We start from the raw sequence: 26,361 nt of genomic DNA, 5'->3' as shown, positions 1-26,361 counted from the left end.
TTGTTTCCATAATTTCCTTTTTTTGGAGAGTTCATTGTTAGTGCATAAAGATGACTGGTTTGGGGATGTTCATTTTGTATCCTGCAACTTTATTGAATTTGTTTATTGGTTCTACCAAGATTTGTGTGTGTGTGTGTGTGTGTGTGTGTGTGTGTGGTTTGTAGGGTTTTCTTTCTTTTTATTGTGTAACTTCATGTAATTTTCTTTTTAAAAAATTGTTTCTTTTAAAAAAATTTGACACAAAATTGTTTGTATTTATCATGTACAATATGATGTTTTGAAGTATATTTACAATGTTGATTTGCTAAATCTAGCTAACAAATACATTACTTCACATAGTTGCTATTTTTGTGGTGAGAACACATAACGTTCACTTTTTTTGCATATTTTGAGAATAAAATATATCTTCATTAACTATAGTCACCATGCTATACAATAGATCTCTTAAACTTATTCTTTTATCTGATTGGAATTTTATATCCTCTGACCAATATGTTATCATTTCCTTCCTCTTACCAGCCAAACTCTAGTAACCACCATTTCTGTACTCTACTTTTATGAGATCAGTAGAGTTTTCTCTATATAAGATCATATTATCTTCAAGCAGAGATAATTTTATTTTTTCCTCTCTGATTTGAATACCTTTCATTTCTTTTTCTTGCCTAATTGCTCTGGTGAGAACTTTTAGTACTATGTTGAATGGAATGGTGAGAGTGGTCATCCTTGTCTTGTGTCTGATCTTAGAGGAAACATTTTTAATTTGTCAACATTGAGTATGATGTTAACTATGGGTTTTTCATATATGGCTTTCATTATGTTGAGGCAATCTCTTTCCAATTCTAGTGTGTTGAGAGTTTATATTATAAAAGAGTGTTGAAATTTGTCAAATGTTTTTTCAGCATCTATTGAGATGATCATGTGATTTCAATCTTTTATTCTGATAATGTAGTGTTTCAAATTGATTGATTTTCAAATGCTGAAACATTCTTGCTTCTGAAGTATAAATTTCACTTGGTCATGATATATAATCCTTTTAATGTGCTGTTTCAATTCAGTTTGCTAGTTGTTAGGGTTTTTTTTTTTTGCATCTATGTTCATCAGGGTTATTGGCTTATACTTTTCTTGTAATGTTGGTGTCTGGTTTTGTTATCAGGATGATGCTGACCTCATAAAATTAATTCAGAAGTATTTCCTATTCTTCAGTTTTTGGGAAGAATTTGAGGGGGTTGGTATTAGTTATTCTTTAAATGTTTAAAAGAATTCATCAGGATGCAATGGCACACACCTTTAGTCCCACAGATTTGAGATACTGAGGCAGGATAATTGCTTGAGCTCAGGAATTTGAGGCTGCAGTGAGCCATAATCACATCACTGCACTCCAACCTGGGCTACATTGAGACCCTGACTCAATCAATCAACAAATAAATAGATAGATGCCAACACTGAAGTCATCAGATCCTGGGGTTTTCTTTGTTAGGAAACTTTTTACAACTGATTCAATCTCCCTACTCATGATTTTCTATTTCTAAATGGTTCAGTCTTGGTAGGTTGTGTGTTTATAGAAATTTATCCATTTCTTCTAGGTTATTCAGTTTGCAACTATTCATGGTAGCCTCTTTAGAATTCTTTTTTTATTTTTGTGGTGTTACTTGTAACGTCTCCACTTTCATTTCTGATTTTTTTATTGGAGTTTTCTTTCTTTTTTTCTTAGTCAGGTAAACTTTTGTCAATTTGTTTATCCTTTTTTTTTTTTTTTTGAGTTGGAGTCTCACTCTGTTGCCCAGACTGGAGTGCAGTGGCATGTTCCCGGCCACCGCAGCCTTCACCTGCTGGGATCCAGCGATCCTTCCTCCTCAGTTTCCAAGTAGCCGGGAACTACAGGTGCGCGCTACCATGCCCGGCTAGTTTTTGATTTATTGTAGAGACGAGGTCTCACCAAGTTACCTGGGTGGGTCTCAAACCCACGGGCTTAGGCAATCCACTCACCTCGGCCTCCCAAAGTGCTGGGATTACAGGTTGAGTCATCGAGCACGGCCTCTTTATCTTTTCAAAAAACCTTAATTTCCTTGATCTTTCTCTTCCCTATTTCATTTATTTCTGCTCTACTAATAATTTCCTTTTTTCTTCTGACTTTGGGCTAAGTTTGGTCTTCTTTTTCTAATTTGTGGAAAAGTGAAATTGGGTTGTTGATTTGAGATCTTTCTTTTTAAAAGTGTAGATATTTATTGCTAGAAATTCTCCTTAGTACTTCTTTTGCTGAATTCTATTAGTTTTGGTATGTTGTATTTTTATTTTGTATCAAGATATTTTCTAATTTCCTTTTTGAATTCTTCTTTGAGCCATTTATTGTTCAAGAGTATATCATTTAATTTTCACATTTTTGTAACTTTTCCTTAAAATAACAGTTTTCCTTCTGTTATTTTTTTCTCATTTAATTCTGTTGTCATGAGAATTGATACTTGGTATGATTTCTTTCTTAAATTTATTTTTTTGTGATCTGAGATCAATCCTGAAGAGTATTCTGTTTGTGTTTGAGAATAATGTGTATTCTGCTGCTTTTGGGTGGAATGTTTTGTATTTATGTTAGGTTTTTTGGTCTATAGTTGTTCAAATTCACTGGTGTATGGTTGTTTAAGTCCACTCTTTCCTTATTGATTTTTCTGTACGAATATTTATCTGCTATTAAAAGTGAGATATGCAAATTTCCAGCAATTATTGTATTTCTCCCTTCAGTTCCATCAGTGTTTGTTTTATATACTTAGGTACACTGATGTTGAGGGCATATATATTTGTAATTGCCATATCTTCCTGGTTAACTGACCCTTTATGATTATATAATGTACTTTTTGTCTCTTGTGACAATTTTTGACTTAAAGTCTATTTTGTCTGATATAAGTATAGCCATTTCTGCTGTCTTTTGGTTACCGTTTGCATGGATTAGTTTTTGCTTATCCCATTACTTTCAACCTATATGTGTCCTTTAATTTAAATTGAGTCTCCTGTAGACATCATGTAATTGGATCTTGTTTTTCTTTTTCTTTTGCGGTATGACTTTTGCGGTTACCGTGGGGTTTACATAAAAGTGGGTATTCATATTTAAAAATTTGAAATAGGATGGCTTCATTTTTCTTTGCAAAAGTTTGGCATTTTGGACATTTATGAAAGTTAATCCTTATAGGATGAATTTGAATATGCTATTTACAAAAACCAGAAATTAGTAAATAACACATTACACATATCTCATTAATTTATCTTTAAGTGGTTGGACCTGCATAACACTTTGCATTTTGAAGCTGTACCTCTCATATATTTAAATCTTATTTAAACCACATTAATTCATAATAATTCTATTATTTTATGATAGTGACTGTTAGATTGATGTTAAAGTCTTAGTTTACAGGATATTCTGTTCTGAAAGAAGAGGCAGCATTAGATGGTATCTAGACAGCTGTGCTCTTGTTGAAGCATTGGAATGAGCTCTTTCCCCCACCTCTGTTACATGTTGTCCTTATAATGTCCAACTAGTCTTTAAATATTCACATAGATAATATCTCTTTGGTCCTTTATTGAAATTCTGTATACCTGAGTTTCAAATGCAACTCATGTAGGTCATCATAATTTGACTTCTTTATATTGTCTCTATGGACACACATGATCAATAAAAGCAGAAAAAAAGTTTTAAAGATTTTTGAAAAATTCTGTGGAACATTTTCTAGAAGAAACATGGTATATGATGTGGTTTCCAGGACTCTCCCCATATCTGTTACATAGCTAGGTAGAATAGTTGCCAGGTGTGAAAGTAGTTGACCACCACTTAAAATGTTGCTTATGAAGGGGACTCCCCGAAAAAACTGGAATTATTTTTTGGAGGGTGGGCCCCTTGTGGTACAGACTTCCTCCACTGAGTATGTGTTCTAAGACCCCAGGAGCATCAGAGTACCAGCTAGTGTTGCTGTGAGAGGCTGTGTTCAACTTTGGTGAATTTTTTTTTGAGATTCTTTCAATGCATTTGGCCATTTCATGATGGGTGATTTACAAGCACACCTGCCCACACTGTGCTGAGTGTTCAGCAGTTTTTGACCAAAAACAGCATGACTTCCATGCCCCAGCCACCCTATTTACCCAATCTTGTTCCTGAGCGCCTTTTTTGTTTGTTTGTTTCCCCAGATGAAAAAGTCCTCAAAGGGAAACATTTCTCATTTGGAAGAGGTGAAGCAAAAAATGGCAGAAGCACTAAAAGGCATCAAAATTGACGAGTTCAAAAACTGTTTTGAGCAGTGGAAAAAGTGTCTTAATAGTTGTATTGCACCAAACGAAGAGTACTTTGAAGGTGACTGAAGTTTAAACATATAAGAATAAATACATAATTTTTTATAAATAAATTCCAGGTTATTTTGGGCCCTCCCTTGCACCTCAGGAAACACTATTTAAATTTGTATCAGGCTGCCAAAAAACACAACTTCCTTTGCTCTGGCTCTAGACTACAGACTTTAGTGGACATTTTTACTTATAGCCAAAAGTTTCTTAATATTTTTCATGAAGACTACTCATAGCTTCAAAAGTTTTCTTCTTATGAGAGAAAAAAGAAAGAAATAAGCCATTCATGAATAGTTACAAAATGAACACTTCTGACCACTTTTTATGCACCTTACACATGATTTCATATCATCCACAGCACAGATCTGTGAAGGAGGCACATATAGTTACTAAATGTCACCATTTTCTTTCTCACCCTCACCCTGCTGTTCATCATTCCTAAAATGAAGAAATCCATACTTAGAGAGGTTCTATATTTTTCTCAAGACTGCACATTTAATTAATAATTGCTAGGTAGTACTGGCTCCTCAACCTGGGAGGGAGATCCCAGAATCAAGCTCTTGGCTATCACACTATTTTCCTCCCAAGGAATTTCCTAGACTAGTCAGATCAGTACTTTTCTAACATGTCTGAGAAAAAAGTCACCAAGAGAGTATCAGTGGCTGTTTCTGAATTGAGAAAAAGCTTTTCTGTATTTATTTTAAAATTTCAAAATTTATTAGTGAAATGGTTTATCTTACTCCATGAAATTCTGATGATATTGCTTGTGCACCAAAGGAAGAACCCGGATTTAGAAATTCATTGTAAGAGAATGATGATATTGATGAGCTTACTAGCCTATACCTGACAATTCTTTTGAAACTAAAAATATTTGACTTATTCTACAACGTTTGAAACCATATTCATTACATTTTTTCTAAGTCTTAGATTAGATCAAACTTTAAAAAAACCTATTTAGATACTAGCTTTACAGTATTTCAACCAACCTACTTAGACCTCAGAGATTTTTTTTTCAGGATAGCAGAGATTGCAACTGCCATCTATTCAGATTGGATGATGAGTGAGAGGTGTGATTGGCAGGACTCGTGGTTTGGGGAAACAGGACATTTTCCATCTCCCTTGCTTAAATAAGTTATTGTCAGGGTGTGAAAATGTAAAATTAAATAAACAACCCTAACCTTATTCTTCTAAAACTAAACATAATAAAAGTACACCGTATTTATTTTTGAATGAGTTTCTCCTACCTGTTCAAATATGTACAGCTGTTTTATTGTCTTATTGTAGCTTATATTGAAAAATTTGTGGTGATTATGTAGGCACTGACTTTGGAGATGAATGTCAATTTAAATTGGTTTCTCTGGCATTTATTAGTAATTCAATTTTATTTTGTATAATTAATTATGAGATTATAAATAATTCAAATTAGAGAAAAAATATAGTCTTTTGACATCTCCAAGTCATCAAAACTACTTTTAAATATGTCATCCTCTCTTAAGAGCTGAAAACTCCATTGTATTATTACATGAATTCAAAGCAATAAAGTATTTTTCTTCATATGGATTTCCTGTGTCTTCCCTTATTTTTTTATTTCTTATTTTTTGACATTTATGTTAAATGTTTATAAGAAAAACTTTGGTACGAAAAGCATAGAGACTTTTCATAAACTATAATCTGTATACCAGTCAATCAAATTTTAATTTTAATTTTAAGTGGGAGAGATGGAATTACACGTAGATTGCCGTGATTTGATGTGTTCAACATATAGAAAGATGTTGACTTTAGTTTTCTTTGAATTTTGCCTATGATTAATATCTTTGGTCTACAAATATTGGATCTTGAACACACTCAAGGAAGTTTATGTGAAGGCATTAAAAAGTATAAATCAAACAGATCGGATAAATGTTGACAATTTTATGGATTGTCTTTCACTTTTTGTTATAAAAGGGAATTCTCATCATATTTCTATTATGAATTTACGAACATTTTCAAGTCCTGATCTGTGAAATCTGGTTTTAATGCATTGCTCCACAAAGCACTGGAGGTTTTGTAGATATTGCCAAGGTTGATCATTGAGTGTAAGGGTTTTGTAGATATTGCCAAGGCTGATCATTGAGTGTAAGGGTTTTGTAGATATTGCCAAGGTTGATCATTGAGTGTAAGGGGTGGGGAGGCATAGAGTTAGCAGAGTGCTTAACTTCTCTTATGCCCTTGCTGAGAGATGCAGCATTTTAATCTTTCTTATATTGGACTTTCAAATAAGATTTTATTTGAAGAAGCCATGCTCAGTTGAAAAAAAATTTGTATCTAATTTAAGCAAATTCCAAGTAGAAGAAAATTAAATGCTTTCACAATTTCACTATCCCTAGAATTCTTCTATGTAGTGCTGCACATTTTTTATTATTAAAATAAAATTAGCTTAATCTGAAAAGGCTATATGCTTTATGGTTCCAACCATATGACCTTCTGGAAAAGACAGAATTTATTAGTATCTGGAGATACTAATAAGAACAGCAGTTTCCAAGATTGAGGGGAAGGAATAGATGAATAATAAACAGATAACTTTTTTGGCAGTGAAACTCTTTTGTGTAATGCTCTAATAGTAGATGGATATCATTGTACATTTATCAAAGCTCATAGAACATACAACACCAAGAGTGCACCCTAATAAAAAACTATGGACTTTCGATGGTAATAATGTGTCAACGTAGAGTTCACAGTTGTAACAAATGTACCACCCTGATGGGATTTTGAGGGTGGGGAAGGCTGTGTGTGTGTATGTGATGGGGAGTACGGGGTATATGAGAAATATTTATGCCTTCCACTCAATTTTGTTGTGAACCTTAAACTGCTTTAAAAAATAAAATCATTGAAAAAACAAAATTAGCTAATTTGTAGTATTTTGTGAGGTACAATTAACATTTTAGAATTTCTTATATTTCCAAAAGTTTGTCAATGAATGATGAAATCTTGAATTTAAAAAATGCTAGAAATTTGCGATAGAGCAAGATTCTGCATTGCATTTCTAGTGAACAAGAACTCCTGTGGACTTAATGGAAGGGCCTGGTGACATCTCTGGTGTCTTGACACAGGGGATGGTTACAACTCCGGTAAAGAAGGGTAGCTCTGCTGGTTATAGAGAAGATTTGGTTTCTAGGGCCTTCATTGACCACCATGACTTATAGGCAAGAAAAGACAGGTTTTTTGGAATTACAATTATGTTCTTCACAAAGACAAAAGAGGGCAAACTGGGGAGGAAGATCACTGAAATGTAAGGGCATAGGAGAAAAACCTCAGACAAAAATTGTGAAGCCTGGCTGCTTTCTCAGGTGACAGAGAAATTCAGTAATTTCCAGATGAAAGTGTAATTGGAAAACTGGTAGTAGCCACATGTGGAACACTCAACAATTATAGTGGTGGCAGAAAAAACTGTCAGGAGCTTAATCAATACTGAAGAAAACAGAGACACTGTAAACATTTTTATGCCCACTAAAATAACATGTTGGCACACTGGAGACAATATCAATGCAATTTTATGTATCTTAACTTAAGGCATTGAATGCCTAAGTTTTATTCACTTGCCCTATTCTTTCTAGAAAATTTTTTGACTCTTCTTGTCAGTCCCAAGTTTCACACATGCTCTGCTTCTTTTTGACATGAGAGATGCTGGTAACTCTCTCTCTGTCTATGTACAGTGCAGTTCTCTGCAAAAGGACAGTCTAAGGTTGGGCGTACTTCTCTCATCTTTCTCCATGTCTTCTCTGTTGTGTCCTCTCTACTCATTTTTAGCTCTCTTAGCCATCATACTGGCTCCCTTTTCTCTTTACAGGAAGTATAGTATCATGGCTCCAGTATCAGACTACCTTCCACTCACCCCTTATTAATTGTGTGGTCTCAGCAAGTAAATCAACCTCTTTAAGCCTTGGTTTCAATATTTACAGAGTTGGAATAATAATGGTACTTATTCTACAGGGTGGTCGTGATGATTACATAAATAAATGTAGGTAAAGTGCATAGCATGGTGTTCTGCATTTGGGAGGCCCTCAGAAAATGCCCCGTGTTGTCCAACATAGAAATGCATTGGCTTGGGAGATTGGAACCACACTAGCAATGTGCAGGCAGAGGTGAAGGGCCATCTCTGTCAGCATTGCTGAGTGTATGTTTTCTATGACTGCCGTAACCAAGCACCACAGATTGTGTGGCATACGGCAACAGAAATTTATTTTCTCACAGTTCTAGAGACTAGAAATCTGAAATCAAGATGTTTGCAGGGTCATGCTTTCTTTGAAGGTTCATAGGGATATGTTCCAGGTTTGTCTCTTAGCTTCTTGTGTTGCTGGTAATCCTTGGCATTTCTTGGCAGGTAGATATATCATTCCAATCTCCACCTCCATCTCCAGGTGGCATTCTCCGAGTTTCTGTGTCTTCACATGTGTCCTTTTCCCCCTGTGTATTTGTCTCGGTGCCTCTTCTTCTCTTCTTATAATGACAAGAGTAATATTGGATTATTGTCCACCTTAAAGTTCTCATCTTAACTTGAGTACAACTACAAAGACCCTATGCCACAAAAGGTCACATTTACAACAAATCAGTTGTATCTCTTTTTAGAGAGACACAACTCAACTTTTAACACTGGGGAAGAGATTCTTTCATTGGAAGGCTAGGCCTTCCCTCCCTCCTTTCCCCAGTTGTTCATCAAATAAGATACTTATTAAATTTCCTGATCTCATTTCCCAGGTGTTGGTTTTTTTGACAGGATATAATACTTTAGATGTGGTCTGACTGATGTTTGCTGGAAACTCCTGTGACTGGATACTTGACCTAGGTGATATTAAGAGTATTATGTTTTGTATTTTTTTTAGTTGGAATCTCACTCCATCGCCCAGGTAAGAGTGCAGTGGCATGCTCACGGCCACCTCAGTGTTGACCGGCTGGGCTCCGGCGATCCCTCTGCCTCAGCCTTCCAAGTAGCCAGAACTACAGGCACGTGCTACCATGCCCGGCTAATTTTTTGATTTATTGTAAAGATGAGGTCTCACCAAGTTGCCCAGGCTGGTCTCAAACCTGTGAGCTCAGGCAATCCTCTCATCTAGGCCTCCCAAAGTGCTGGGATTATAGGCTTGAGTCACCGAGTTTGGCCTTGTTGTGTATTTTGATAGTTACATTACATTGATGCCTCATGTTGTTGACTGCAAACAAGCTGATTTTTGCATCCTTTCTTTACTAAAAACTCATAACCATCACTCATACTTCTTTAGCCTATTTTTCTGTTTTTGCATGAAGTCTTGAGAATGTTAGTAGAGAAGAACATGGTCTAAACTACTAGAATTGGATTCAGTGGGCAGCCACAAGAAATACTGTGAGCAGTATGAGTAGCCTTTAGACTTTGCAGACTGAATCAGTTGGCCTAGTGCAAGAACCCTGGATCAAATCAATGATAGAATGGACCTATTGTAGAAAGTAACCCATTACCAGAAAAAAAAAAAATCCACCCTCCATTTGCATATTACCAAATTCCATTTAGAGGTAAGTCCCTATCACGCAGTGAGTCATCCCTGAAAATCCATTTGTGTCTTTAGGAAGAACTATGAAGCAATCTGAGCCCTTCAGAAGAAGGGGAAGTGAAACTTGGGCTGTGCCCTCCAGATGCTCTGGGCCTGACTCTTTAGAAGGCTGCCATGTTAGTGTCAATGATGAATATCTCCCAACACTGGCTTCAAATTATAAGCAGTGTTGGGGCACAGTCAACACATAACTGATATAAACATTTGGAAATGAGAAGGCTGTCCTTAACAAAAAAAAGAATGACTGTTTCATATTATGGTTTTTCTTTCTCTCAATGAATTTGGTAATTTATTTTCCTTCTGTCTTCATTTTCCTTTCAATATATGTAATTTGCATTGATATGCATATTTAAAATGTAACAAAGATTAAATGTGATCATTGTAATGCTTTTTACACTAGAAATATATACTGTGGGAAGTCTGCAATTGGGATAATTTGTATGTAGCTAATTGAGACTTGACAGAATCATTCTTAACAATTTTCATGAGAGTTTTTAGAAGGGTTTATAAGTTCTCTTTGATTCACAAAATGTGTACTCTAAAATCCTACCCTATGTCTTACTTAGTGTTGTTTGTGTTCTCATCATTGAGTTCCTCTCCCATTTTGATATTCTGTCTTTGTGCATAGTAAACACTCAATACATGTTTGCTGACTAGATCTGCCATCTTCCTTGCCTATTTGGTCCACTGCTCCGGTTTTATTAGACTTACAAATTCCAGAAATACAAAATCTAAGAAACAATGCATACATTGCATAAAAATAGGAATCTTTACAAAATTCTATGGCTAAGTGATATTTTAAAGATGTGGTAACTGAAGTGAGAAACGTTAAGTAACTTCTCAAAGTCGTATAGCTAATAAGCAGCAGAGACAGCATTCATCTCTTCTTGTCATTGGTCCTAGCAGATACATTGTGCATAATAGTGACTCAGTGATGCAGAGAAGAAGGAACGATTCTACATTGCTGGTGGGAATGCAAACTAGTGCAACCTCTTTGGGAGACAACGTGGCAATTTCTGAAAGAGCTAGAAATTGACCTTCCATATGACCCAGCAATTTCCCTATTGGGAATATACCCGGAGGAACTCAAATCATTCTACAAAAAGATACCTGCACAAGTATGTTTGTTGTAGTTCGATTAACAATAGCAAAAACATGGAACCAGCCATGTTGCCCATTGAAGCTGGACTGGATTAAAAAAATGTGGTACATATACACAGTGGAATATTATGCAGCCATAAAGAAGGACAAACATATGAACTTTGCAGCAACTTGGATGGATTGGGAGTTGATCATACTCAGTGATCTATCACAGAAACAAAGAACAGAGTACCATATGTTCTCACTCATAAGCAAACATTGAATAATTGTAAGAAAGGGATTGGCAGTAGTGGGAAACTGTCGGGGGGGTGGGATTGGCAGTTGAAGGAAACTGCTAGGGGAGAGAGGGGCATACCTCATCAACTAGGGTACCTGTATAATCAATGTTTGTATACCTAACCCTGAATTGTACCCCACATCTTTATAATAATAAAAAAAACAGTGACTCAGTGAATAATTGGTTAAATGAATGAATGCAATGCATGACTGTAGAAACGTTTATTTTATAATTGCCTATTGCATCAAGGTCCTTCGAAAATGAGATATTGTCCATGCAATGCCGTAAGCTTACCATGACATTCCCTAAATAGTAATAAAAATTAATAATAATAATAAAAAATAATAATGTTTCTAATTTTCCTAGCTACAAAAGTTCATGACTAATGGAGTTGAGACTATCTGGATCCTGAAGAGATTAACACGCCACAGGTACGGTTTGAGGCCAGATTCAGAATGGTGTGGACTGCAGGCAAATGGTGTCTGCCATAAATGAGGCTATTATAGTCATAAATCTCCCAATGCCTATAGCATCCTCTTTAATTTATTAGTTATTATGAAAATAAAAAAGAATGAAACTGTCATTATCTAATCATTGTTCTATCTATTAAAATACAAAAAGGCAGGAGTAGGATCATGTATATGAAATTATAATGTAGAGGGGAATCAGAAGGCATGTTCTTAAATCTGACTTTCAGCAAGTCTAAGCTTTGAAACTGCCCCCCCTCACCCTGTGTTTCCAAGGACTACTAGGAAGGGTGGGGCGCTGTGCCTGATATATGGCAAAAACTAAGACATGATTGGATACATAAATGAATTCTTTCGAGTTTTTAAAAGTCCTACTAACAGCTACATAATCATCTACTTGAAGGAGACCTGATCATAGAACAGGCGACCAGTACTCTCTGGTATAACCATCATCATTGAAGGAAGGCCCTGCATGTCCTCTTCACAGGCTGGAAGAGCCTGGCATCGGTATGTGATGAATAGCAGGGGAACATGGTATTGCCACAAAATCATTTTTAGGGACAGAGTTTTTAAGGTATCTCTGCAAAGCTATTCTACCAGTGATGAAAGGAACAAACACAGTTTTATGGAGTCTTTTTAATGACATTACCGCAGTAGAAAGGAAACTATTAGTTTTCTGTTGCTGCCTAGCAAATTACTCTCAATGAAATAACCTAAAAGGACACAAATGTATTGTCTTGTGGTTCTGTAGTTTGAAATTCAGACATGGGTCTGACTGGGTTAACATCAAGGTGTTGCCTGGGTTGCGTTCCTTTCTGGAGCCTCTGTGCGAGAATTCATTTCCTTGCCTCTTCCAGCTACTGTAGGATATGACTGCATTCCTTGGTCCTTGAATCCCTTCCTCTACCTTCAAAGCCTGCAATATTGCATCTCTCTGACCCTGCTTCTGTCACCACATTTCTTTCTGATCACATCCAGGATAGGGTCTCCACTTTTGAGAACTCATGTGATTAGACTGGGGCCACCCTGATCTGATAATCCAGGATATTCTCCCCATCTCAAGGTCTGTGCCTTGAAACACAACAGCAAAATCCCTTCTGATGGCAGGTAAGGTAACACATTCACAGGTTCTGGGAATTAGAATGTGAACATTTTGGGACCATCATTTTGTCTAGCATACTCACTGAAGGTAAGTATACACTTTTCCCAGTGCTAATCAGGGACAGGCAAGTAGATATCATAATAGATAATCATTTCTACAAATTTTTCAAACATCTTGTATTTCCATCTTTAGAATTTTCCTTCCTGTATAAAGATAGTAATGTATTTCACCTTAACACAAGTGAAATAAGTCCCAGATAACTAGTATGCTTCCAGAAAAATTTATTATACATAACATTTTTATACATAATATTTAGTAACATGTAAATTTAGTTAGTGTAAATGTCTATGTGAGTATAGATACACATATTAGTACATGCATATCATTAGCATTTAAAAACCGTCTTGGATGAATTACCTTGCTGTTTAGTATAAAGTCACTTTCCAATTTTTGCTATGTGTTGTAAAACCATCTACAAATGCTAAAGTAGAGGTTTGTGTGTCTCTGTGTGGGTGTGGAACTCATGACAAAAAGAAAGGTTAGAAAGACACACACACAAAATCAGAGGCTCTTAAGTGATACACATTTGATTCAACTTGCAAATAGATGTTGAGTAACTGCTAAGTGACAGGCATGAATGATTTACAATACACATGAGGCATGGTGCTTAACCTCCTGGAGCTCATAATTTGAGAGAGAAGACAGATACCCAGGCACGTAATTACAGGTAAGACGGAAAATAACTCTTCAATAAATGGAATTTGCTTTGAGACCCTCAGGAAGCGAGACTTTAACTCATGAACTTTTACTAGACATTGGGGGTTTGGGTAAAAGCAGGGAGATTTCCTTAGGAGGGAGCATAGAAGCTGGTTCTGCAGGAGTGAACGATGTTGAAAACACAGACGTGTGAAGGGTTATTTTAGGTGCAGGTAAAGGGCCACCCATGAGAATGCACAAGTATCCTTAGAATGGTCACAAGGTAGAGTGAGGTGAAGTGGAGAAGGCAAGGCAAGGAGAGACTCTGGAACTCCCTAAGTAGTCTTTGAAGGAGTCTGGACTTTATCCTGGAGGTCACAGGGAGCTATTGCAGGTGTGTGAACAGGATATTAGCAGGACCTTTTTGAAGACTTAATACTTGGGACAGAAACTGTTAGTTTCCTCCTAATGCTCATTTTCCTCTTCTTCTTTGGTAACAGAACCCTTGTTTGTTAGTAAGGTACATTCATGCCTTGTTAAGGGCTACATAATCCTGCCATCTTTTCTGCTAGTTGTAGTCATTTAACTGAAGTTCCAGCCAATGGAAGTGGAATGTAAAGTTATTTTCCAAGAAATGTGAATGTGATGGCTGGAACTCTAGAAGCTGTTCATTCCTGAGGATGACGTCATACCCAAATAACACTAGATCAGAGAGACAGAAGGACCACAGGCTTTCATTACATGATGGGAAACTAACTTGTCTTAATTAAGCACTTTCAGTTGCTTATTTATTTGTCTATTATATGCAGCTCAACCTAGCCCTAAATCAGTGATTTTTTAACCTTGACTATATACTAGAAACCTCAGAAGACTGCAAAATCAAGGATGGCCAGAAATGATCTCCAGAGATTTTGATTTAATTAGTCTGAGGCAGGGCCTAATGTTTGGTAGCAGTTTAAGCTCCCCATGTGATTCTAATGTGAAGCCAGGAGCGATAAGTACAGTTATGTGTAGAGTTGTAGGACGAGAGTTTCTAGGCCAAAAGTTATTTTTGAAGATTGTTGCAATACCATTGCTTAGATTTAGAACTATGAGAAAGGCAGTGGCCACAGGAGATCATATGTCTGTGAAAGATTCAGAGGAGGCAGAATTCATGTAAGGAATGTGGTGACTGATAGAGTATAAGGCAATACGGTAGGAACACTGTCAATATAAATAGTGGGTAAAAGGAGCCAGTGGTTGGCCTAGCAGGGAAAGTGTGATGATGAGTTTTAGGTACCAGAAATTTGAACTTTTAGTGGAATACAGAGTAAACAAACAAATGGGTTGCATCCCCATAACCCATAATTATAATGCTCTTCACCACTGCTTTACCAACACTTTTCTTTAAATCCAATGATATAGGCCTTTTAACTTGATCCTTTTTTTTAAATGATTAATTACTGAGCAGGAATTAATTTTTTTTTTTTAGAAAATAGAGCAGATCTTCTTTTTCAAGGCTGTTGTGGAGTGAAACACTGATAGAAAATATGCTGATTTTTTTTTCCAGAAACCTCATCTGAATCTTAGTTTTGTTTTTCTAAAGATGACTAAATAATCTATTCTGTTCAAGTCCATTTAACATTCTGTTGGTAGGTTGTATCTATTTTCAGAACTTGCAGCACACTCTGAACATTTGACAAGCTCACACCTGATTAATCTCTCTCTCTTTCCTGTCATCAATATTATCTGGGGGCAGTGGTCAAACTATATTGATACTTTGCAGACATCTTCTCCGGTGCCCAATTACCTTTCTGTCATGATACAATCCACGAGGTGACAGGAGGGTTCTACACTGTGCCAAGCAGGCTGGCACCAAAATATCCCTGAGACAGTATATAATATATCATTTTTAATGCTTATTTTGGAAACTAGGAGAGTCGTTTCTCTATTTCCATTGCCAACAGGTCTTTAACTCATGGGACTGCAGAAATACTAAGGCTTTAGAGGTAGCTTTGCAATTTGAGCTTTCTAGTACCTGCCTGGATGAGCTGATATTTCCTAGTTCACATCCCAAGGTAAATTCCTAATGAAAGAGAGCAGAAGCCCTTGCCTGAGGCTCTTAACCCTGACCCACATATTAAAATGTAGTTGCCCTTCTAAAATAGTTTAGCTGTTAGACTTTCTAGGAATATCCTGTTGAGATGCAACTTTAGGGTGGATGAAATCTGTCAAGTAAACCACAGTAGAATAAGTATAAGGAATAAACAGCCTGGGGTGGGGCAGCCTTTTTGAAAACCGCTCTGGCCATGCTTTGATATTGAAACACTTGCTTTGGGGACAAATAGGATTAAAATTAAGAGTTTCATCCTCCTCCCCCCTTTCCTCCTCCTTCTCTTCCTCCTCCTTCTTATTTAAAACAAAATTCAACTTAGTGAAAATGATCTTCATTGCATCAAAAGGACATCTTCAGTTATGTATCTAAAAAGAAAACATATTAATGGCTATCCATTTTAATATCTTATCTTATACAAACATGAATGTGCATGCATATAAATTTATTTGAATATCAACTATTGTTTTGGTCAGTGTAGCAACCAGTATTACTCATAATAGCTGTTAGTGCTTCTCATAATATCATTTTCCTATGATATACATATATAAGACCACTGAGTATTGGGAGGTGAAGTGACTGTTTTCCAAGTGGGACACCAAAAGGAATATAAGCACAAACATGAGTGCCACAAATCTCAGATCAATGAACAAAACTTGCACGTAGTTTCAAGGCTAATGGTGTGAATATTCTTGGTTTAATTGTGTCAACTGAGCAGAAGAATTCTCCAGCTCATTGAGAAACTCCTTCCAACACTGGGGCTAGGACAGCCTATAAGATGCTTTCTTGGTTTTTTGTTGAGAGTGTTGTTGATAAAAAGTATTCTTCTATCTAATTTTTCTTAAAAGAATAATTTAATATTATTTTGTTATGTACCAGGATGCTGGCTGGTGTCTTCATTTTTGTTTTAAATTTTTAAACTATTTTAATTGAACAGATTAAATAGGATCATGGTAAAAAATTCAGACTTAATAAGATGTGGAATGGGACAAGCCAGGACCTCCATAAAATACCGCATCCTTAATCGATTGTGTTAACCATTACTAATAGTTTCTTGTGCAAACTTTCTAGAAATTATATATGCATGTATAAGGGTTATAGATTTATGCACATTAAAGAAACACCAGACTCATGTCATACAGGCTATCTGTCAACTTGTTTTTCCCACTTTTATCTTGACCATCTTTCTGCTCAAGTGTTTATGTATCTACTTCCTTTAACAGTCTTATAACATCATAATTCTCTAAAACTCTATTAATGGACTTTTATTTACAGGTTTATTTGGGTTTGTTATGTTTTAACTGTTACAAAAAATGGAAAGTGAAATCTTGGAACATATTTGTTTATCTTTGTTCGAGATGACACATGCCATATGGAGAAGGATTCAGTCAAAAAATATAGTGTTAAAGTTTTGATAGCAAATTCTAAACAGCCCTCAAAAAGGTGGCTTCAGTCTTAGTTTTCTACCAAGCATGTATCAAGGGGTGTGCTCTCAGTCCCCTTGCCAGTGACAGGGCAAAGAGCTATGTTGTGAAGGTGAGTCACAATGCTCTGTATTCTGTACCCCCATGCTTGAATCCTCTGACTCTCACACCATCTCTGAAGGCAGTTACCTTTATTATCTCCCTTGTGTAGAAGGAAAAAAACAAGACACAGACAGGTCTCACCAACTGACTGAGTGTTGGAACAGGGATATGGACACAGATTGCCTGACTCAACAGCCCAGGCTCTCAACTGCCACCCTAGAGGGACCCCTCCTTGGTACTACTGGTTTCTCTTTTCTGAACTGATGTTAGGAAGAGGGTGTCTTACAATTGTCTTCATTTCACCTTTTGAAACAGATGAAACTGAGATTCTTTTTAAATATCCACTGTGTGTGTTTCTTTCTCTTTCTTTCATTGAACTACCTGTTTTGGGTCCTAAAAATGTGAAGTTGAAAAAACTGATTTTGTTTGTTTACTTTGAGAGCAGGTGGAATGGGAATAGTGGTTATGAGATTTCTGGTGTTGTCTTTGGGGTAGAATCTCTAGTTCCTGAGAGATCACTTTTGTGGCTTTTCATTTGCATACATATCTGGCAAATACTTCCACACTGCTCCTGAATTTGGGAGCAGAAATTAAAATTTCTCTTGTGACATGTTTTTCTGTTTAATACTGTAAATTTAGCAGGACCTTGTCCCTACAATATTAAAAATGACACCCCCCACCACCAAATCTGAATTTAAACTGCCATGTGTCTGGAAACTCATTTTTATTTTTTGGAGATGTAGCTGAGTTTTTGTCTGGGCTTCTTCCCACATGAAATTGTAGAAGGAGGAGCTTGCTGACTTTATCTTCTTCTCTCTTCATAAGGAGAGATTATGAAAGAAAGCTAGACTAATATTATCATTGCACACATTGCATTTGACTGTTGTCCTACAGGAAGAGTCCTACAGGAGTGAAACCTCAACTTGGGTTAACACACTCACCATAACCAGGTCCCAGAACAGACCACAGTGATGTCCTGGTCCAGTCCAGGTGATAGACAGCAGCTCTTTGTGGCTTAGGCTGGGAATTTTCTTTTCAAGGGACTTAATGTTTGTACTATTAATTAGTCTGAGAAATAAATGTTCCTCTTGTGGAAACTGAGGTAGGACTTGGGATGAAGAAGGACATCCTCTTCCTCTGGAGTTTGGGGAAGTTAGGCTTGGATCAAAATGTCCAGTGATGCCTGTAGAGACTCCTTAGTGAGAGAAGAATTGAGACACATGGGAAGTTTCAAGAAGAGCTTGGCAGGGGCTGGGGGCGGGGGCAGGCTCCTGCTTAGTCTCTGAGGGTGGCTATTTCAGGAAGCAGTTGCAGGTTTTTCTCAGTGTAATATTTCTGTTAAGTCCAATCCTTCAGTCAAGTCTTGCTGAAAGCCATAGCCTGGTTTCTGCTTCACTGGGGATAACTAAGGAGCCCCTCCTCTCTGGAAAGGTATCAGTGGTTGTCATAGATTGAGACAGCTGCAGCTTCCATAATAAGGCTCTCAAGAGGGTGCATCAGCAGCAGGGTGGCAGCAGGGCATTCAAGCAAGGTCAGAATGGAAGAGCCAGGAGAAGTTGTTCTTTAAAATGTTGGAGGCTGCACCTCAGGAAGTCATGGGAGAACTCTGTAATTGTGTGAGCATGGCATGTGTAGCTTGAGGTAAGCTTACTGGAAATAGTAACAACAATTAGAATAGAAGTTTGTCGACCACTTACTGGTGAAATATAAATGTGCCTTCATTTAAACCTATCTACCGTCTGATGTAGCTATGGTTGCTATTTTAATCTTTTGGCTATGGAAACAGTCATGGAGAGTTTTTATAATTTGTTCAAGATCAATGAACTAGCAAGCAACAGAGCTAGAATTCAAAGCCAGGTTACTTTCGGAAAATCATTTTGACTTATTTATGATAAAGCCTTGGATATAAAATTAAAAAAACAATGATTTTTAAAAACCAAATCAGAAGCACCATGGAGATAATTTAAAGTAGATATTGAAAAAGAAATTGTATACACATATTCGTAGCAGCACAATTCACAATTACTAAAATGTGAAAACAAAGCCAGGTGTCTACTGATGGATGAATGGAGAAGCAAAATGTGTTCTTTCCATACAATGGAATATTAGTCATTCTGAAAAAGAAAAGAAATTCTGATACATGCTACAAAGTAGGTGAAGACATGCTAAGTGAGGTAAATCAGTCACAGGAAGACAAATACTGTATGATTCACTCATATGAGGTACTTAAAGAAGTCAAACTCATAGAAACAGAAAACAGAATTGTGGTGGTATGAAATTAGGTTATTCAAACTTTTAAGCAGTTAGAACTTTAGGTTATTTTGAGCCTTGAGAGAAATGTGGCTATGTGGCCTGAGTCACCCAGCATGCAGCTGCAAGTCTGCTTCTCCAATTATAGATTAAATCTCTTCCTCATTCTTGTCCCATACCAAATGGCTCCAGAAATAAGATCTCTTGAGACTTTGAAATGTAGCAAACTGTAACCAATCAAATTGCTGTAACCTATGTCCTAGCTTTATATGGAAAAAGCCACAGCCTTGTTAACTTTCTCTACTTCTGCCTATGTAAGTGAAATCTTTCCCACTTTGAAAGCTGACCTTTGTTTGGAGTCGGTGTTTCCTCAGTGGCTAGCTTCAAGCTTTGAACACCAATAAACTGTACTTAATCATATTTTCTGAATGTCATTATCTAAGGTTGACAGTGGCCAGGGAGTGGGTGACACTGGGTGAAGGGAAGGGGAGTTACTGTTTAATGGGTATAGAGTTTCAGATTTGCTACATAAAAAAGAGCTCTGGAGATGGATGGTGGTGATGACTGCACAACAAAATAAATGTGCTTAGTATCACTAATTTGTAAAATAAAAAAATGATTAAGAGAATAAATTTTGTTATTTTTATTTTACCAAAATAAAAAACATGTTAAAAATGAAATCATGCTGTAGTGCACATGCTAAAAATTTAGGCAGAGTTTATATCTAGCCATGTGCTATCTAAGTATTAATCAGGAGTTGCTTGCCTTGGGTTTGAATCTCTGCTGTACCATTTGTTAGTTGTGTGACTTTGGGGGAATAAATTAACTTCTCTGGGGCTTAATTTCCTCATCTTTAAAGTGAGTCTAAGATAGTATCTTTATCATAGGGTCAATGTGTTGTTTAAATGACATGATATATTTAAGCACTTGCAACAATGCCTGACATGTAATTAACTCTCAATAAATTCCCATTATCATTATTTGAACAACATGACAAATGAGAAAGCACATATAAATATTTTACTTTGAGTAAAAGGTACTCTAAAGGCATTTTTCAAAGAAAATGTCAGTATAATTAGATCAGACTTTTATAAACAATAAAAAAGTAAAATATAATCACTTTAAAAATACTCATAATATTTATCAGTTAGTTTTTGGGTAGTAAGCTGACCCAAACAAATGCAAGTTTCTGGCTTTGAAATATTGAAGAGACTTTGATAAACTCCTCTCCACTGTTATAAAAATTGGTCATGAATTATTTGGCCCAGGAAGAAAAAGTCTTGCAGACTAGTTGGTTCCATTTAGGGACAGTGGAATAGAGTGTGTTGGATTGGTGTTCAACCTATCTAGGGTTAAGGTGGTAACTGGGGACTAATTCTAACACACAGACTGTGCCAAGAATGTTTCAGCTCACTTACTTCCCATCCCACATAGGCTTATCTTGGCTAGTTCACAACTGTCTAGAAATTCTACTATGAGAGAGAAGGGTACTCAAGCAAAGGGTGGCATTCCTTCATCATTCATTCCATTTTGGAACTGCTAATTTCAGATGTGATGATTTAGCTCACTGTGTCAGACTGCAAGAGACCAGGAATTACCCAGCAGTGGGCACTTAGCTGAGACCATGGCTCATGTAATTAGAATGTTAGCACTGTTGATGGGAATATTTACTATTGCTCTAAATAGTAAATCATAAATGTTGAATTACATTCAATCTCAGAAAGAACTGCAAAACTTCTCACAACATAGATAATCAGGAAATTATTGAGATGGTGATAGTACCCACAGGCCATTGCAACTTTGTTGTGAGACCGAACTGTGCTCTGAGCTACAATCTCATTTATGCAGGCTCCATATTTATGTATTTTACTCTAGTCAGTAAGAATAAATATTTAATCTAAGTTTTAGAATCCTTTAAAAAATAACATGTGGCCTCTGGTTTAAGTTTTAAGTTCATGCTTACATGCAGTTAGTTAAAACATTAAGTTCACCAATCATTAAAAAGATAAGAACAATGTGAGAAGTCTTCCTTGATTACTATGCTGTGAGAAAACACTGGACTGAGTTTGGAGACCTGAATCTTTAGTCTTGTCTCTGTTCTTCATTTTCATGATAATTTCTAAAAAACAATTAAAATTTTTCTGGACCCCAATTTATGCATCTGTAATTTAAGAAATTAATAATGATTTTAGCTAGGGTTCCAGTCAACACACAAATAATAATAAAAGTAATATACCCTAGTGTAATTCTAAACATTCACTTATGACAGCATTTTACCAAGATCTTTACATGATTTGGGGAGTACGATAGTATTAATAATTATTTTTCTGATAAGAAAACAACAACAAAAAATTAAATGTCTTGACCTAGGCCACATAGGGAGGAAATGACATAAGATTACTTTGTACCCATTTTGGTCTCAGTTCATCTTAATTAAATGATTCTTTGTGATTGAGATGGGATTATTGAAAGAAGTAACTGGACACAGAATCTAAAGGAATGAGATTCAACAGAACCTTTGTTTTTACCCTAACATTACAACAAATGAGGTTTATGTAAATTTCATTTGGACGTATACTAAATTTTTTCCTTTTCCCCAGTCTCTGAGCTCTTATCTGTGTTTGGATTAAAGAACAAACAAACAAAAAATTGAACAGCAGTGACTATAACAATATACTCTGGGTTGCCAGGAGTGTTTCTCACTTCTAGTCAGGAATTCTATACCCAAAGTCAGTCTCCAGAGGCGGCGTGGCTTCCTCCCTATTCCTGGAGGGGAGAGGACTCCCAGACAAAGTCTGTAAACAACAGGCACTTGCATCTAGACCGCCTGGTACACTATGCACCTGATTTTCTCCACAAAGTTGCTCTCATTCTTGCTGTATGATAAGTGAGAGAAACAGGGTTTTTCTGGGCACATCCACCCTTAATGTACTCTGCAGAATGTCCTGGCCCTAGCACCTCTCTGAGGGAAGATGGGATTAGGGACCTGTGCCTGTTCTGTTGACGATCCCTGATTTGTAGCTTTCTCCAGTGAAGCCTCTTTCATAACACCTGTATGTGGTGTTGTGGAATTTCACTTAAGGCCTGCTGGAAAGGTATAGCAGTACCATGAAGGGGCCACTTGCCACAGTCTGTTTTCATTGATTAAGATTCGTTTGGAATCATTGAGAATTGCCATAAGAATTGCATAATTAAGGATTGCAAATAACTATGCATTCCATTAAGCACAACTTATAGGATGTTTTATGTTCTATGTCCTACTTAATTCTCACAAAAATTTGCCAATCAAGATTTACTTTATTATACAGACAATAAATCTAAGTTTGAGAGAGGTTAAAAGTCATCCTGCAGAAGTGGCAAATAGGGGTCTGGTTGTCAAGTCTTTCAGTTTGCAGCTTAGTTTTCCCTTCACTGCTTTTGAGTACTTCGTAACATCCTTCTAGAAGCAACCTCATTCACTCCAAAATGTTTAAGGCACCCACATAGAGGTTTTTTTTTGCCAGGTGCTAGTGAATTCTAAGACCAATAAGACATCTCCACCAGCTTTCACTCGTGCTAAATAGGGAAGATTCTTTTAAGAGCTATTTATTACAAGCATATTCATTGTGCTTTTCCGTTTGCTCAAAATATAGTGCCTATATTATGAAACATTGACAAACTCTACGGAAGCAAAAGGGTGAGGATGTCTCAGCTGCTGCTCAGCCAGAAGAGCACAGGCATTAGCAGCAGCCAAGTCCCCAAGTATCTGCAAAATATGATAACTCAGTCACAAGCTTGCCCAAGGAAGCAATCTGCAAGAGAGGGTCTGATGTAAATCTTCTCATCTGTGATCTGATTTCAGGTGTGTGCTTTGAAATGGGCTCAGAGGCAGCCACATTTCTCTGATATCTACATTTTTAAACCGTATTCCGACTAATGGTGCCCCTTGGGGTTTAGACACGGATGTTATGCTGGTGCCACAAACTTGATATTTTCAAAGGCAAACTCATCATCTACTTCCCCTCAGATCAATATACCTCAGATCAATATACACACGACCTTGTTTCTAGGTGCCTGACAGTGAGTCGACTCAATCCCTCTCTTTCTTATCTCATAGTCACGATCGTCAAGTCCTGTAACTGACACTTCTCAAAAGTCTCATAGCTATTCCCCATTCTCCATTGGCATGCCACCCTGTACCTCAAGTCCTCCATGCCTTTTGAGGACTGTTGTGACTTCCTCTCTCTGGCTTGTTTTCTCCCCTCCCGTCTCAACCCTCCAGGTTACCTGCGAAGGCTAACATGGTAGATAAACCCAAACTCCTAAGCCCCCCTGAAAAAGGAGGATGCTCTGAGGCTTACACTACCTGCACCATAGCCTTCCTGTGGCTCTCCCTTTCTTCTCCATGTCACATTCCAGATCTATTGCCCTGACAAGTCCCACACTAGCTGTGCTGGTTCTTGCTTCTCCTTCAAGACAGGCATGCAAGGAAGAAAAGAGTGCCAGACAAACTCTTATTTCCTTTCAAGTCTGCTTCTTTCTCTAAGGACTTTCTGGATTCACTACTTCCGTTAGATTTAAATTTTATTCTGTTAGTTTTTGTTGTATCCTGCACAAGTCTTCCTCAGAGCACTGAATGCATTATGCTGTCTATTTGTGTGTTTGTCTTTTCTTCAGCTAGTTTTTGAGCTCCTGAGGACAAAAAGCATGTTCTATTTATCATTGTATCCCTACCGTGCTAGCATGATGTGTGACAAAAATGAATTTCACTTGGATGTATGCACTAGTTCTACCTCTTCCTTAATCCTTCCGGTCTCCTCTGTGGTAAGACAAGCTGAACATGGCAGGGTGCCCTGAGCTGCTTGGACAAGTAGGCAGCTGGGACAGTGTTTCCAATTCTCCTGGTTGGGGAGGTTTCACCCCAAGTCATTTTCCTAGAGAGGTAGGAAATTAATGTTGAATAGACTCGTGGATTGTGGAGAGTCAGCTAGGCTTGTTTAATAACATACAACTAGTAAGAGATGGTGACAAGAACATGGGTCAGAGCAGGAATTCCTCTTCTTGTCACTTACTATTTTATCCCCAGGGCCTAGGAGAATTCCTGGTATATAAACATTCAATCAGTATTTGTTGAATGATTGATTGGATAACTGACTGACTGATAATAAATGACTGACTGATAATAAATGACTGACTGATAATCCAATGACTGATTGGATAACTGACTGACTGATAATAAATGAATGAAAAATTAACTTCAAAGCCCATGCTCTTTTAATTCCATTGCCCTGACTTCTAATTTCTGTACAGTGTGTGATGTGTGTGTGTGTGTGACTGTGTGTATGTAGACAGAGTTATCAAAGAAGTAAAATAAAAAATTGAGCTCATGATCTTTCTTTACAATAAATCACAATTAAAGAATAATGTAAGCTATTTACAAGTGTTCTACACACAGACACACACATTGGAATATATGGCTTTTGTAATTTCTTTTATTTCCTAGAAGAAATATAGCTTTTGGAAAATAATTAGAGATCCTACCTGAAAATCATATGATGTTACATTCTGAGAATCAGTTTGGGTTAACTGACTGAATGAACAGTAGAACAGAATGAATGGTAGAATGAACTGGCAGAGTTGGCTTGTCAATTGTCCTTGTAAATAGCACAATATAGAGGTAGACTGAAGAAAAGTGTGGTTGGTCTTGTGAGAAAATTCATGACCACGGTTGGTTACGTGTGCAGCTGCCCAGAGGCAGGAATGGAGTCTCTCAACATTTGTAACCACGTAGGAAGCAGGCACTGGATTTTGCTTCTGGAAAGAACTGCATTCTTCCACCTCAACTTCTGGGGCCACTTTTTTCACAATGACAGCTGATTTTATCTTTATCTGTTACTGACACAGACCCAGGCAGTCACTGTGAAGCAGGACAAAAGCCAGTGGAGGGATGGAAGAGGCCCAAAATAGATCTCTCTCAAACTGATTTGTATCAGAGTTATAAACAATTCCAGGCAAGAAAGAAAAGTAGACAGCCAAGCAGTTGCTGAAGACAAGAATAAAGAATGATTTTTTTGGTCTTCTTCTCCCTTCCTCTTTTTTCTGGTCTAGATCCTCAAAGCAAACATTGTGGGAGGTGGTCACACTCCCTGTAAGAGAGTGTTTACTGCGGGTGCTCTCAAAGGCATGCACATTGGCTCCCGCCCACGGCCACCCCCTCTGTTGATACACAGCACATTTTATAATGCAAATCACTGTCTACAACATGGTTCATTATTTTCCTCTCTGAATAAAATATGAACACATCAATTATGTGTCAGGCCGTTGCGAAATGCATAGCCTTGTCGCACTGACCTTTTTCTGCTTTTATATTTTTCAGTATGTTCCTGATATTTGTCAGCTGGGCTAGTTCCAAACCTTTCTAACCTGTTGTCTTATTATTTCAGCATTTTTCAAACTTTCTCTTATATCTAATTAGTTTGACCTGAAGGTGCACTGGGGAGGGTGAGCTTGGCTGCGCTGACCGCGGGCACTCACCACTGCTTGTAGTCCGCATCACAGTTGCAGTAGTACTTGGGATCTGTGCAGTTGCGTTCAATGCCACAGGCGCATTTTTGAATTCCGGGCCCGGAGCCTCCCCAGTAGTAGTGCTTCTCGTTAGCTTTGCCAACCCACCACGTGTAAGGGCTTCCATCTACAAGAAAGGGGAAAGGCATGTTTAGAAACAGACCTGGATTGAGTCATTATAATGCCACACTAGCGGCAATATTCTCAGATAGGCTGAACATCACTCAGTCCTCTTAAAAGTACATTTATATCAATAATAGAAATATTTAATAAAGCATACTAGAGCAAGTGACAAGCTCAAGTTTTCCCACAGGAATATGTACCTCTTTCCTTGGAAGACAATTTTACAGTCAAACTTCTGTAATGTGGGAGTGTATTCAATACATTGGATGCTTGGATGGGGTCCGTCCCACAATGAGGGCATTGGTT

The 26,361-nt window shown here is 37.2% G+C and overlaps 1 protein-coding gene across 1 annotated transcript in view; it reads right to left on the bottom strand.

Annotated features, from left to right (window-relative positions):
• Positions 1-26,081, bottom strand: part of LOC103260743 (contactin associated protein like 2) — a 528,300-nt gene extending 502,219 nt beyond the window's left edge. Inside the window, exon 1 of the mRNA XM_008058392.2 lies at positions 25,903-26,081. Within this exon, the coding sequence (XP_008056583.2) occupies positions 25,903-26,081 (179 nt within the window). The remainder of the gene's footprint in view (positions 1-25,902) is intronic.
• Positions 26,082-26,361: the final 280 nt, after the last annotated feature.

This window comes from Carlito syrichta, unplaced genomic scaffold (assembly GCF_000164805.1).
Source record: "Carlito syrichta isolate Samal-C Ts95f unplaced genomic scaffold, Tarsius_syrichta-2.0.1 Scaffold303324, whole genome shotgun sequence".
NCBI classification, from domain to species: Eukaryota; Metazoa; Chordata; class Mammalia; order Primates; family Tarsiidae; genus Carlito; species Carlito syrichta.
The sequence above is the reverse complement of the archived record's forward strand: the minus strand, read 5'-3'. Positions and strand labels throughout refer to the sequence as shown.